Below are 15,977 nucleotides of genomic sequence, written 5' to 3' on the forward strand. Positions count from 1 at the left end.
CAAGCTCAGAGACCATGAGTGAGATTTTTCAGAGCACAGCGGATAGCCAGACACATCCATTCAGAATTTGTGTGTGTTCACCATCTCTTACGTAATACACAATGCTTTCCCGAATCATGTGCCATAGAAAAACTCTGATGCGATGTGGGTATCCGTTTTTTATCGGAGTATAATAATATCCAGATCCAGATCCAGACATAGCAACTGTCTCAATAGTCTGAGGAATTGCGGTACCTTGTGACAAACACTTCTCTGGTCCAGACAATTCGAACACACATGTTGCTTATTGCCCACTATGTCAAAAGCTACGAACCAAAACATGACTGTTGGAAACTACACGACCGTGTGAACCATATGTTTTATTGATAACGCAAACAACTGAAAGTGCCCTGCTTAAAATTTGCCCTAAAAATTTCACTGATCAATTAAGTTTACTGCTCTCCCCACATTTCTTTTCATTGTATTTTGTTCTCTCTTTTTTTCTCCCGTCTGCAGGAAAAAATGAAATTTACCCATCACTGGCGAGAGGGTAACTTACCAAGTAATAGTCGCTGTGCTTTCTGCAAGAAATCCTGTGCAACTTCGGAATGCTTGGCTAGCATGAAGTGCGAGTGGTGCTGGACAACTGTAAGAACTTATAATTTATAAAGATTTGTTTTGTTTAACCTGTTTGTTTACAAAAAACAACCTGTTATGTTTTCCCTGTTTTTAAACAAAAGGGTTTTGGTCTCACTACATCAGAACAAGTTGTTTTACTTATTTCACAAAAAACATAGCATTTCAAGCAAAAACATTTTTGCCTTGACTATCTATACAGCATGTAAGTTGTGTGCGAATTTGTAAACAATTAATTTTTGATCTTAACAATGCTGTGCATGCTCTTTACATTCTTGCAGATACCTTTTTTTTTTTTAATTATAACAATTTCTCCTGAAGACAATCAGAGCATTCTGGTTGAAACGTTGAGTTTTCAACCACTCACAAAAGATTTACACTAATGCTACCGCAAATTTCACCTACAATAGACCCTATGCACAATGAGCAGTGCACATACACGATCGTCTACGGTCCGCCATTTTGGTGTCAAAACAAGCACTTCACGTGTTTAAAAACACTTGTACTATCCTTTTGTGTGCATTTTTGACACATAAAATGATGGACATTAGAGGCGCATACAAGTGCGCCGCGCATTTTGCAATGGGTCTATTATATTTCAAACTAACAAAGTTTTAAATCCTACTTTAATTTGTAAAAAAAATTATATTTATTAATTGTGTGTTTTATCATAGGCTCACACAGGGTGTTATAAAAGTCTGTCGACAGAATGCAATCTGGGACCGATTCGTGACCTGACATTACCCCCATGGGCAATATCCATGCCTGTCTCCAACGCAGAGGTCAAAGGGGACGTCACGGCCAAAGGTCAAGGTAAGTCTGGCCGTCTGATTGGTCGCTTTCAAATCATACTTCACTTTGAGTGGTCAAATTTGAATTTCTTCTTAGATTCATTCCAAAGTCTGCTTGCTGCAGAGGTGAGTTCCAGGAACCTGATTGGAGGATCTCTGATAGCTGATAGCTGATTGGTCCAATCTTAGTCTTTGGTGTTGTGCTATTGGTTCATTTAATTTTGAGCAGATTGTTGTAATTGGTGATTGGATTTGTTTTTAAATTGATATGCAAAACTGTGGTGTGATTGGTGCATATGAACTTGCATGAAATCCCAAATCCAAATCTTTGTGTGAACAAGTTTACAGTTGTGGCAACTTACAGTCAACATGTTGACCTCCAACATTTGAAACCTCATTATGTGAAGACCTTTATTGTGCTCAAGCCATCCATATTTTCATTGAAGCTGCTTTTAAAAGCAGACAATACTACTTAAGAATTTCCTGCTTAGCAGAAATGAGCAGGATACCAGTCAAATATATTACATGTAAATTGGTATTTTAGCTGGTAACCTTTATCCGGAAAGCATAATTGTTCTGTGCTTAGAAACTTTTTATGCTTAAGCAGCTCTATGAAGTTGGGCCCTGGTCATTGTAACAAATAAGGCACCAGACAAAGTTTGATGGTGGCAAAATAAAGGTCAGCATAATATCATCATGCAGTATTTAATTTTTTTTAGGAAATGTTTTTAATAATTTTAGACTTGGATGCTTTTATTTAAATTGAGTCATATTGTACATGTACGCGGTTCCCTCAGTTTTTTTTTAAAACCATGCAAGGCCTACATGTAATTTTATGGAGCAGAATACATGCTTAGCCAATTTCGACACTAAGCAGGGAATCAGCCAAGGGGCACCATATACATTGATACATGTATGTTGGTCGGTCACCTAATTCTGCTAAAGCAATATGTTTCGTTAAAGTTTGGTTATATATATTTGGTTTTTATAGAATTGTCTTGCTATATATTCTTCTACTACCGCAGAGTAGATTTTTCAGATTTTTTTTTTGAAAGACTTCTCAGTTCTGAAAACAACTGTGCTCCTTATGAACTACTACCTGGGCTGAGGGTATAGCAAATCGGCTGGGACAACTACTTTAGCTTAAAGGATCGTTATTAAGTGCACTACCTCGGAGTGAGTTCTTAATGGGAGACTTTTGGGACGCTTGGTGGCAGCAGACTTACCAGGTAAAATCCAATGTTTTCGGTCATGTGCGCACGCTCAGAACTACGTAAACAATAGACCTTTTCGCAAATACTGGGGCGCGCGCGTAAAGCTTGGGTTTAGGTGCATTGTGGTCTAGCTGATTACAAATTTGATTCATATATATCCCACAATGCACCTCATTCAACAGTCTGCGCTTGCGCATTGGTATTTGCGATAAGGTCTATGGAAATTTACCTGGTAAGTCTGCTGCCACCTAGCGTTTCAAAGTCTCCCATTGGTCTCTGTTAGTTGCTGTAGGTTTTCCCATTCCTTTGAATTCTCTGACCATCTCAAACCCTTATCTTAGGTTCTTTATTTCTGAATTCTTTTTGAGGCATGATACATGTTTTTTTGGTTTTACTCATACAGCGATGTGTGTAAAGCACTGTATACCGAGTAAGCCCAGGCATATTACTCGGGTGGGATTTGAACCCACGACCTTTGCCATATATGTATGTCTCACCACTAGACCACGGTAGCAGTTTGAAACCTATATTTAATTAGATGTTAAATGACACTTTCAGCTTCTTAAGTTTCCGAAATATGCAAGTAAATCAAAGTACTGTGACTGATTTTACGGATCTGCTTACCATTTAAGCAAATAATTTGCACTTATGCTGGCAGAGAAATGCACACTTAAATGTAATGTCAGCGTATGTCACAGCATGTATGGATCCATGAATTTTACCCTGGGATTGGAGGGTTAAAAAAAAAAATTAAAAAAATAACACCTGCAGAAGTTAGAGCACAGGCAAAAAATATGCTGACCAGAATATGGACACCTGCCAAAATACAATCCCTTGTGTACCAACTGTAACTGGTATCCTGTCCATTCTTGCTTATAATTAGCAGATTATTGTCAAGCAATATTATCTGTCGGTATGAAATTGGCTTCTTGTCTTTGTATGGATAAAATGTACCTAATAAGGTTTCAACCACAAGTAAAAATAGAATACGAAAAAAAGATTGATGAAAAACGTAGCCACTCGCCATTTTCCTGTGGCGTCCCCCCCCCCCCTAAAAAAAACCCCTGACACTTGGCACAATATTCGTGGATCAAGCCTACGAATCCGTCAATTATCCCTGCTAATATATTCCCTCTGTCAGCTCTGCCCGGTTCTCTGCCCTGCTACAGTATAAATAGCCTGATCCCCACGGGAACCGGTCTCGCTAATAAAATTAAAATACATTACCCCATATTCATGGGCAAGCTTTGAAGGGGGCAGAGTGCAAAGGTGAAATGGGAAGAAGAAGGGACGGGTCCATAAATATGAAACAGGTGGGTCTTTAGGTGTTTTGAATTAAAATATGGCTTCATCGTCTTTTGTTTTTAAGAGCACATTCATTCATTCATCAAAAAATGCCTTCGCTATAATAGTTTTGGAATTTGACGTTAAAGAGGGCAAGGCCATTTACTGTGCTACGGGGCAGGTCCACTGGCAAATCTTGAAGGGGCACCAAGGCCTCTGTGTTCTATATGGTCTCCTTGTAAAACCTAAGTACTTTCTTCAAGGATAGTGTGATCCAGTGTAAAATTCAAGCTCTGATCCAGACATGGTACACTGTTATCTCTGTTTAATAACGACTGTCTAAAAAGCATCACTGGACCATCCTTTTAACACAGTAGACAGAAAGGACAGAAAATTGCTTCTAACGTCAGCGGAGAAATGATGGACTGTACTGGATATAGATGATGGTGTAAGATCAAACTGACAAGAAAGTAGAGTGAGCGACAATGGCTATAATAAAGAAAGACGGAGGACGTTTTAGTCGCGGAGTGATGCGAGAGCATGTATGAACTAGTTACTGGTCGGACAAAGGCTGAGTGATGGAGTAGAATAGATACACATAGAGATAAAGGATAAGACAAGAAAAATCAAGCGTAGTGGATGACAGTAACTGAAGAAGACTAGGATATGCATGGTTTTAGGGACATCACCTAATTGGTCAACAACAAAAAATGTTTAAGATCACAGATTTACATAAAACTTACACCGTCATTGCTTAAGGCGCTGTTACGAGCTGCTGCCTCAGGACAGATATGCTCCCACATTTTCTCCGAATTAGCTTGTTGTATCTTTGATTTTATATCAACGTTTTGTTGCTTCCTCAAGACATTTAATTCTGTGCCCAAGCCATCCTAGTTTGTATGTTTTTATGTTTGTCCTAGTCTCATGTAAAGCGCTCTGTCCTCTGTAGATCGCTATATATAAATACTTTGTGTTATTATTATTCTAAGAAATTTTCTGAGACAGAAATAGTTAAAGGGATGTTTCTACTGTCATCATCTTTAGACCGTGTAATTTTTTTTGAAGTCTGCGATCTTAGGCGATTCTTTTCTCTCACCAATTCTGTAATTACAGCTTACCAACAGCGGCCTAACCATCAATTACAGGAAAGGGAAAAACAACAAAATATTTAAATTTAGAAGAAAAAACCCATTAATTTTCGGAGGTGAAATGACACAGAAAAGATAAACGAATAATCAAGCAAACAAATAAATAAATAAATACATGTGTACATGTATATACAAAATGCATACCAACATAAGTATAAATGAATGCATCTTGAAGATCTATTGATTCCGAAAACCCCTTTACTATGAAATAATTAGATACATGATTTATTCAATTAATCCATATTCATTTATTCTGCTCCCACATTTCAAGTGTCCGGTTTTAAAAAGAAGAAAAAAAAACCTGAGTGTGTTTTCTTCCATCGACACTCAATATTCACAAATGAAATATGAATATATTAAAATCCCAAAACCTGAATGTGTTTCCACCAACAACACTCAATATTCACAAATGAAATATGAATATATTAAAATCAAAACCATCCAATTGTCTCTTCCAAGACACTCAATATTCACAAATGAAATATGAATATATTAAAATCCCAAAACCTGAATGTGTTTCTTCCAACGACACTCAATATTCACAAATGAAATATGAATATATTAAAATCCCAAAACCTGAATGTGTTTCCTCCAACAACACTCAATATTCACAAATGAAATATGAATATATTAAAATCCCAAAACCTGAATGTGTTTCCTCCAACAACACTCAATATTCACAAATGAAATATGAATATATTAAAATCAAAACCATCCAATTGTCTATTCCAAGACACTCAATATTCACAAATGAAATATGAATATATTAAATTCCAATCCATCCAATTGTCTCCTCCATTGCCTCGACCACCTTGCTCCCCCCCCCCTCTCTTCACTCTGACCTTATTGTTCCTCAGTCTCATCATCAGAGATTTGTCTCTCTGTGTCGGCGGCGGGCGGGCGTGTGCAGCCAAAGCGCAGGCGGGGTTCTATTTATAGCCAGCCTTCACAATGGCATATTCCATTTCAGCTAGACCCTAACCTCATCCAAGCCAAGCCATCGACCCGTCCCCACTAGGGTACGGGGAGCGCTATTTATAGCCTCATGTCATCTTCCTCATCATTGCTAGCCCAATCCTGCAGGTTCAGCCAATGTAGACGACGCCGTGTATGCATTTTTTATACTTAGTATCCAGGGCACACTGTCATATAATTTGGCTGTGCTGAGTGATGGACTGATTACGTATATTCGGTCTATGTGTTTTTTTGTACACGGCGTTATCGATATCGCTTATTATTATTTATTGATATTTATATTTATTGATAGTTGGCTTTCTCTCTGTATTTTGTATTCATAGTTCTGGTAATTTTCATTCAATTCCATGAAACATTTTACGCGATTCAAGACAAATTATAGAATTATGTAACTGAATAGTTCTAGTTATTTTCGTGCAATTCCATGAAACATTTACATGTCAGCGTTATATACATTCAAGACAAATTATGGAATAAACTGAGTTTTAAATACAAATGTTCCCATAATGGAGTTTTTTATAAAAACAGTTTTACATGACATTATTGCCAGGGAATTGTTTTCAATGTATATTTTAAAGGAACACGTTGCCTTTAATCGGACGAGTTGGTCTATAAAAAGCGTTTATAACCGTTTTTTGTAGAATGCATATGGTTGGAAAGATGTTTTCAAAGTAGAATACAATGATCCACACTAGTTTGCTTCGAAATTGCGTGGTTTTCCTTTTACTGTGCGAACTAACATGGTCGGTCATTTATGGGAGTTAAAAATTTGACTTCCATAAATGGCCGACCGTGTTAGTCGACGAGGTAAAAGGAAAACTGTGCAATTTCGAGGCATGATTGTGTGGATCATTGTATTCTACTTTTACAACATCTTTCCAACCATATGCATTCTATAAAAAACGGTTATAAACGCTTTTTATAGACCAACTCGTCCGATTAAAGGCAACGTGTTCCTTTAAAATATACATTGAAAAACAATTGAAGAACAACCAAAGGTATTCCCTGCCTAAAAAAATTAAAGCACATCAATATTAATAGATGTTAAGTTTCAGAATATGATTTGTCTTTAAGCCGTGCACCGATTTATGAAAAGGATTTTATACCTGGTACTTTCCCAAGACCTGTAAACAAAAAAAAACACATGCATATTACTCCGGTGGGATTGAAACCCATGACCTTCGCCATTCTAGAGCAGATGTCTCATCACTAGACCACTGAGATTGCCCGGCAGCTAAAAATAGAATGATTTTTCAAACAAATTAGAGTGAGACTTTTAATGTTGAAAAAGTCTATGAACAAAAAGTTTAATTAGATATATAATGACAAAATATATGAATTTTCATTTATGAAATAGAATAAGATATATAATGTTTATGTGAAAACTATACATTATGTCAGTGTACATGTATGCCCTCCAAAAAGAGAATGAAAAATTGTTTTATAAAAAAACAGCGAGATGTTTTTATATAACAATGGGAACAAAAAAAATACTTACATATACTTAAAATAGAATAAACTATTTTTAGAGAGATTATTTATAGCCATACCACCTGTGAACCCAAAACACAATACAATAGACCTACATGTTACAAATTAGGGACAGCATTGTACATTGGAATGTTATTTGTTCCTGTTGGAACACAAATTATGAAAATTAAAAGAACATTCAGGATACTGGCATTATGTATAAAAATAGAGTCGGCTTTCGGCTTTCAACCTTCATTTTTTAATGGGAAATACCCAATTTTTGCATTTTCATTTAAAACGCTTGAAAGGAAATTGCAAATGTGTAAAAAATAAAATTTTGAAAATGCATGACGGTCGGAAACAGGAAATTCTTCCAGTGGTGGTTGGGAAGCCGGGCGGATTTTCCCTGGCACCGACCACTGTGGGCAGAACCCTGACACCTACAAGAAACTGGTGCTGAGCAAATTAGCTGAGAACATACAGTTATATATAAGAACTAGAGGGTGCACTGGTGATTGCTGCTTGCATAAATGCGATGGGACTGCGAGGAGACGCGCGCTATTCTGCACGCGCGTTGAATATGAAGTACTTATTGGAGTTTGTGTTTATTGAATGCTTCGCGATGCTGTTTTGTCAACTTACAAAATGGCCATGCAAACACACGCTGTGCGATGCTGTTTTGTCAACTTAGAAAATGGCAAATGTTATATACATGTAACTCTATGGGTGAGTACCAGTCACAAACTATGCATTGCATGGTATTTTGGCTTGTAACCTAGTTCTACTCGGCAAGATTTCTCTGTGCTAAATATTTTTGTTGTGATTGACAGATTTAGGAAACTGAGTCAAGGTGGTCACATTTACAAATATTAATTGGCAGGTTTTTCCAGGCAACACCATTAATAAAAGCTGATAAAATCATAAATCTTTAGAAATTTGTATTTAAATTAAAATATACTTGGCATCTTTAGAAAGAAACATTTCCATGTTATTCATTCATTGTTTATTCTGAAAAGGTCAACTCTAATTAAAGCAAGAAGCAATTAATTCCATCTAACCATTAACAATTATTTCTGTCCCATCGCCAATCAAGGTAAATTGCCTGTGAATACAAGTTTTCTCACTCCACATGCTTAATTGTTTTAGTAGCTTCGTTAAGATAGTACTTAATGATCGGGGTGTTTGTTCAACAGCCATTAGTTCACTGGGTGGCCCCTTATGAGCCATTTGTCTTAAGTTTGCGCCACCGGACGATTTTTCAATCTGCTAACGATGGGAGTACAGAATGATGTAATTCATAAACGGAATTAAAAATCAAGTCTGAGGTTGGGTTTTTGTTATCATGAAATTTTGTTGGTGAAAAGCTGTTAAGGGAATTTGGTAATACTTTCCTTGGATAAATTGATAAACTAAGAAGAAGCTTAGATTAATTAACTTGAGCTTGTTGATGATGTTATCAGTCATAGCCATTCATTGCCTTGGTGCCCTTTGAAATGTCCCAGTTGAAATTTGAATAGAAAATGATTCTGTGATCCTTGGTGAGGGTAGAACCTATCACTGAAATTCAGGAAAAATTATGAAGTTTGCACACTTTATACTTCACAGAGACAGCGGAGGCAGTTGCCTCTATGCCCCTTGTCATTGCCTGGGTGCTCTTTGAAATGTTCCGATTGAAATTTGAATAGAAAATGATTCTGAGATGATTTGATCTAATTAGTTAACAGGCCTGTATGCTTTGTTTTTGAAAGGGCAGAGGCACCCAGGCGTTTTCTCCTTGGTAAAAGGGCACCTTTTGAGGAATTTGTATATTTCTACAGGGAGCATTTCAAGGGCACCAAGGCAATGACCAAAGGGCATGGTAGCCATTGCCTTCGTTGTGTCCGTGAAGTATCAGGCCCGAGTTAATCCCTGTTTAGTGTGGAACCCCTCTTTGAAAGTAAAGGCAATAATAAGTAAAGGCATATGGGCAACAGAAACAACTGTGTATGGTCATTGTCATCGTCATAGTGCTCACTGAAATAACCCAGTAGAACTTTCCCTGATCGATGTGCCCTTTCTCAAGGAAAAATTTCTTTTCCTTTACAAGAACAGAGTATCAGCGCTGGGTCATTGCCTTGGTGCCCCTTGAAAAGCTCCAGTTGAAATTTTACATTTCGCTAGAGGTGCCTTTTGTTTATAAAAAAAACTACTTCACCTTTACACAGCAGCCAATATAATACTGGCACATCGTTTTCAATTTATAAACTGATTCAAATATTACTGTTGTATAATAAATAAAGTTTCATAACAACATAGCTACATGTACACAGGTTTTTATCAATCAGTATTTTTTAACAATCAAACAATCGCTTTTTATGGCAAAAAAAATGTCCAGGAAAAAAACAAAACCTTTCAACATCTGGCAACTATTGCAACACCTCTGTAACCTCATATTGAAAACTGTCTCCGGAGAATTTTACGCACAAGGTAGTTTACCCCCTTCTTTTCTTGTCCAAAGCGAGCGATATTTTGGTCAAATTTACCCTGGTCTCATTACAGTAATCGAACACCCAATAGGTCTACGATTACAGCCACTTCTTTCATGCTAGCGGTTATTTACACCTTCTTTTGGGACCGCTGTTTTTTTTCTCGTCCATGCTGGTTTTCTTTTTTTTTCGGTTGGGTCTTTCTAACGACTCTGGAGTCCTCTGGAGTCGAGAGTGTCGTATCTGTTTCCATGATATATAATGGCCACTTAGCCCCGGCTGTGTGAAGAACAACAGAAATTCCCCCGTTGGATTTGAGTTGTGGATTTTTGTTGTCTGAATATATCTGATATGTTCAGTCTTTAAATCAGGCATACATATTGGGGTGTAAAATTGAAACATATTTTTCCGAATGACGGGGAAAAAATACTGTTGACCGTGTTTTGTGTCGTCGTTGTGCAGGACTACAACTATAAATCAGACTCACAATGTAAGAATTTTTTTATTTGTTATACCCATTGCTGACTGCTAGAGCTATACTAACCTGTTCACCCTGTGGTATGTAGTCTAGAGTTCTGGACTCTTTGTGAAAGTGTTGTGGCCGAGGGGTTAAGAGCACCGAATTCATACTCTGGTGTTTCTGATCAGCAGAGTGTGGGTTCGAGTCCCAGTCGTGACACTTGTGTCCTTAAGCAAGACACTTAACCATTGCTCCGTCCTTCAGATGGGACGTAAAGCTTTTAGTCGATAGTGTTGTGTAGCGCACATAAAAGAACCCAGTGCAGTTATCGAAAAGAGAAGGGGTTTACCCCAATGTTCCGAAAACCAATGATGTATCATCCCATTATGATTTTCTTGAAAACTAGAGGATTGAAATGAATGTACTCTTCCAATAACCAATGATGTATCATCTCTTTATGGTATGTTTCTTGAAACCAAGAGGATTGGAATGAATGGACTCTTCCGAAAACCAATAAAGTACCATCCCTAAATGATGCGTTTCTTGTAACCAAGAGGACTGAAATTAATTTACCCTTCCAAAAACCAATGAGATGTCATCGTTTTATGATTTTCTTGGAAACTAGAGGATTGGAATGAATTTACTCTTTCAAAAACCAATGATGTGCCATCCCTTTTTTGATATGTTTTTTTTAAAACAAGAGGACTGGACTGAATTTCTCATCCAAAATCCAATGATGTACGTGTACTACCCCCTTAACGACATGTTCATTAAAACCCAGGATTGGAATTAATTTATTAGAACATTTATCTGTATAATTTCCACAGATAGATTGGGAAAAAAATGGAAAAAATAAGAGAATTGGAATTATTTATTAGAACATTTATCTGTAAAATTTCCACAGAAAGATTTAAAAAAAGAAAGACGAAAAGTAGAAGAAATAATAAGCCCCCATTGAGTTATATCAGTGTACACAGAGTTATAGTTAAATTTGAGCAAATTCAAGACGATAAATCGATACATAGCTGACAGCGCTTAACACAGGCAGCGTATCGGGTTACCAGCTTGAGGAGACTACCAACTAGTTGTGTCAATTAGATGCTGTGCGTTTGTGTGTGTGTGTTTGCGCTGTGTATGCTGGGGCCGGCAGGGCCAGCCGGCCAATTTACATCATTTGTATGTAGGGCTGAGCTCAATTTGTATACAGAAATGAGACTGTGGATTCGTCTGCATGTACGTGTGCATAAATTTGCTCGGGTTGCACAGTGCAATATACAGTACACGCACTCGACATGTATTTTTATTTTTTATTTGTACAGTTGCAACAAACATGAACATGTGTTTCTTCATTCTACTTGAAGCCATTGGGCACTTTCTGAACAGAACAAAAATTACAATTTCACAGATTTACAAATCACTTACAGGGTTTACAGAAAGTAATGGTGAAAGACTTCCCTTGAAATATTATTCCATGAAATGCTTTACTTTTTGAGAAAACATTGAAACAATTATCAATTCTCGATATCGAGAATAACAGATTTATATTAAACCCATGTCATGACACAGTGAAACGTGCGGAAACAAAGGTGGGTTTTCCCATAATTTTTCTCCCAACTCCGATGACTGATTGAGCCTAATTAATTTTCACAGGTTTGTTATTTTATATATAAGTTGTGATACACGAAGTGTGGGCCTTTGGACAATACAGTTTACCCATGTGTTGCGATTGCTCTAAGGCAAAACTAAATCTTTGATTTTTTGATCTGATCAATTGTTTTAATCCTGTACATAAACTATAATGTAATGCCACTAATGTCTTCTATTCTTCATGAATACCATTTAAATCTGTTTGTTTTTTAATGAACCTGTATACAGACAGTTGTTTTTCATTCTAATGCTTGGACCAAATTCCTTATAGCAGTTTCACCGGAAATCACTAAAGAAATCCCCATTTTGTATAAAATACACATGTAGGGCAGTGATGCTAAGGAAAGTGTCCAATGGGGAACATTTTCGTGGAAAACGAAGACCGGAAATTCTTAATGGCAGACGATAAGTTTCTGAAAATGAAAAATTGACAAATCAGGATGAATGCTGGTTGACAATTGCCCTGAGGAATGTTAAAAGGGGGGGGGGGGCACTGGAAGAAATACAGAAATTGAGTTTTGGTATTGAAAGAAATCTCAGGACGAGTGAACTCAATTTAGACGTGTCTGGGGAGATGTGACTACATGTAGCTAAGGCAAACAGTCATTTTGCTGGCTGTTAGAAGTGGGATGTGGCTGTTGTGTCGTACACGAAGGTACCGAATTGAGGAATACCCCTCCCCCATTCACACAGCTCTACAACCTTACGAAGACCATGCCGATTACCTCGATCTCAAAGGCTCAATGATATCTTTAGTGAGGTATTACCCACTGCCAACAATAATGATTGTGGTTTTAATTAGTTCCAGTTGATATGATGAAAGTAAACAGTCAAGACCAATTTGTATGTCACTCAAAGGCCCTGCACCTTCATTGCCTGGACGCTTGCAGCACAAAATATTACAGTATTACAGCTGGGTTTAAAAAAAATTATGCCGGAGAATTATCAATTTTACACATTGTCCCTGACAAGACAGCATGGCATAATAATCCAATTGTTTGTGGTATTTATTGAATTGAAAATGTTAGCATCCTTAAACAGCATATCCTTTATCCACCATAAGTATCACTTAATTATAATAAACATCAAATAAATGTAATAGAAGAAATGCTATTCATGAAATGATGGAAATAAAAGAGGGGGGGGGGCTGTCATCGGAGATGCACCAGAAAAAAAGCCTGCAGTTATTTTTGATATGCGGTATCCTATTTTGTGAATAACAAGAAGCAAGATCTTGCTCTGAAGTAATCCTTTAATTCCGCGGGACAGTTATACTCGATACATAAAGGGCTTCCAGTCATAGTGCTTGCCTTTCACATATGTGCAACGGAACATGTCAAATTATGGGCAGTCACAGGTTTAGAATTTTCCCTCTACCGTCTTTTTGATTGTTTTTAGATTTTATTCAGGTTTTGATATGTAGCAATCTGTAAGTGGATTCATGTTTGTGTGAATGCAGTTTGTAAAGATATAGTACATGTATGGGTGTTAGGGTTCGGCCCGATACGCTTCAGGTATGTAGCTTGTGACTTGGTTTTATTTATTTTTTGTCATGGAAGTTATTTCCAATATTCACGTTTTTACAATGAAGTCACCAACCAGTTAAATATTTCAGCAAATTTTGCAAGAATACAAAAAAGGAATTATCTTTATCTCATAGTGTAAATTATAACAGCCCTTACAAATATTCTGCCTTTTGATTGGTTTAGAGCGCGTCACATGATTAGTTTTACAGGACGGCTCCGGGGATCACCTCGGGAGTCGTAGTTTTAACCATAGCACTTGTAGCAGTCAATATTTGTATAGTCATATACGCCCAAAATTATAGTCACAACTATACCCCTTGGTTGGGAAAGTCAATAAGCATAATGCTCTGGTGGGATTCGAGCCAACAACCTTCCTTTGTCATCGTGTAGTGTCATCACTAGATTGACTCATCCAAAACAAAATGATTTACTGCCCTTCATGGTATTTTTCTTGAAGCGAAGATCGGGAGTGAATGTACTCTTCCAAAACGACTGCTGTATCAAAGTCTTACCTTAAATAAGTGCGTTCTCTAAACCACTCCTTGGAATCATCCACCCAAAAAAAACCACAAGACAAAAATAGAAAAAAAAGGAATTGTATTGATCATGTGAAAGTTATAATCCCTAGGGTCCACATGCACAGAGAGTGTGAATAATTGCCCCCAGTGGCTAATCAGACTGCCAATAACTCTTATAGTGTAAACTCTTACACGCCTAAAATAGTCACAACGACGCTACCCCCTTAGCGGCACACAGGAAATCTGCACGTTCACTTATTCAACTAAAAGTCAATTTCAAAAGCAATCTATTGAAGAATTTGCCCGATCCACAGAGTAAATCATCACACGAGTGGGTGTCGATGCAGCACACACCGTCTAACTCTTCGCTCCGGCGTGTCCCCCCCCCCCCCCCCTTCAGACTGCCCGCCCGCCCTTCAGGTCTCGGTAGCTTTTAAATGTCAGAAGATTGGGCAATAACTGTGCTATTTTTACGCTTGGAAATGTTGGAGTTAATTACCTTATGCTTGGGATTAGAGGTTTTTATAGATGGCCATATGGTGAAGAGTGTAATGACTGGACTCTCTGCTCAGGCGATAGCTTCGGGGATGTCTGAGTTTATTTTTGTCTCTCTCTCACTCACCCCCCCCCCCCCCCCAATGTCATTATTACTATTAGTGGAACCAGGTGATCGTCCAATGTGATGAGCACTTCAGTCCCTAGGCTTTCTGAAGAGGGTGTAATTTAAAGAAGACAATATTCAGCGAGGGGAGAATCCCACATGTTAGAAGCCCAACTTTATGTAGCAACACTTTTTGCTTAGCTGTTTTCGGTTGAGCAGATATTAGCAGGAGACCAGTCAAAGATGGTGGATATGACATCATACATGTATTTTGGCTGGTAACCCTATTAATATAGTTTAGCTATACATGTAGCTAAGCTACTTGTTGTTATGCTGAAGCAACTCTGACATGATATTACGGATGGTAACCTTAGTCTGGTACATGTAAGCATAGTTTTGTTGTGCTTAGCTACTCGATGTGCTGAATCGGCTCTATGAGATTGATGAAATTGGGACGAGGTACCAGACTGAAACCCAAGGCTCTATCCAATGCTCTGTCCAAGGTGGGATGTGAACCAGGGTTCACACCACTCTGCATCATTTCGTCAAAGATTTCCCTTGTGTAGCAGAGCAAAATGCTACACAGATGTCTTGATTGCTACTCAAACATCATCATTTGCTACTCAATATTAGCATTAAGTCTGCACAAATAATGTTTAGTATAAATTTTACTAGACATTCCCTGGATCCCCCTTACCTTTTAAAGGCAGTGGACACTATTTGTAATTTTCAAAGAGTAGCCTTCACAGTTGTTGTATCTCAACAGTATGCATAAAATAACAAACCTGTGAAAATTTGAGCTCAATCGGTCATCGAACTTGCGAGATAATAATGAAAGAGAAAAAACACCCTTGTCACGCGAAGTTGTGTGCGTTAAGATGGTTGATTTCGAGACCTCAAGTTCTAAATCTGAGGTCTCGAAATCAAATTCAAGGAAAATTACTTCTTTCTCGAAAACTATGACACTTCAGAGGGAGCTGTTTCTCACAATATTTTATACCATCAACCTCTCCCCATTACTCGTCACCAAGAAAGGTTTTATGCTAATAATTATTTTGAGTAATTACCAATAGTGTCCACTGCCTTTAAACCTTACATATCATAATCCATTTTGGCGTTTTTTTTTTTCTTCTTTTGCATTCGTAGACATTTTGTTCCAGATGTCTGTAAAAATTTATTACACCAACATTTTTGGGGGTGAAAACGACGAAATAGACGAAATCCAACAACCCTTTTAAACATCTGCTAGTATTATTATATGCA

The 15,977-nt window shown here is 37.6% G+C and overlaps 1 protein-coding gene across 3 annotated transcripts in view; it reads left to right on the forward strand.

The window, feature by feature from the left end:
• LOC139949665 (diacylglycerol kinase theta-like) overlaps positions 1-15,977 on the forward strand; it is a 98,744-nt gene that overhangs the window by 40,678 nt on the left and 42,089 nt on the right. For all 3 annotated transcript variants that reach the window (XM_071948123.1, XM_071948125.1, XM_071948124.1), the window contains exons 6-7: positions 496-627; positions 1,290-1,428. In XM_071948123.1, the coding sequence (XP_071804224.1) occupies positions 496-627; positions 1,290-1,428 (271 nt within the window). The remainder of the gene's footprint in view (positions 1-495; positions 628-1,289; positions 1,429-15,977) is intronic.

This window comes from Asterias amurensis, chromosome 17 (genome assembly GCF_032118995.1).
Source record: "Asterias amurensis chromosome 17, ASM3211899v1".
NCBI classification, from domain to species: domain Eukaryota; kingdom Metazoa; phylum Echinodermata; class Asteroidea; order Forcipulatida; family Asteriidae; genus Asterias; species Asterias amurensis.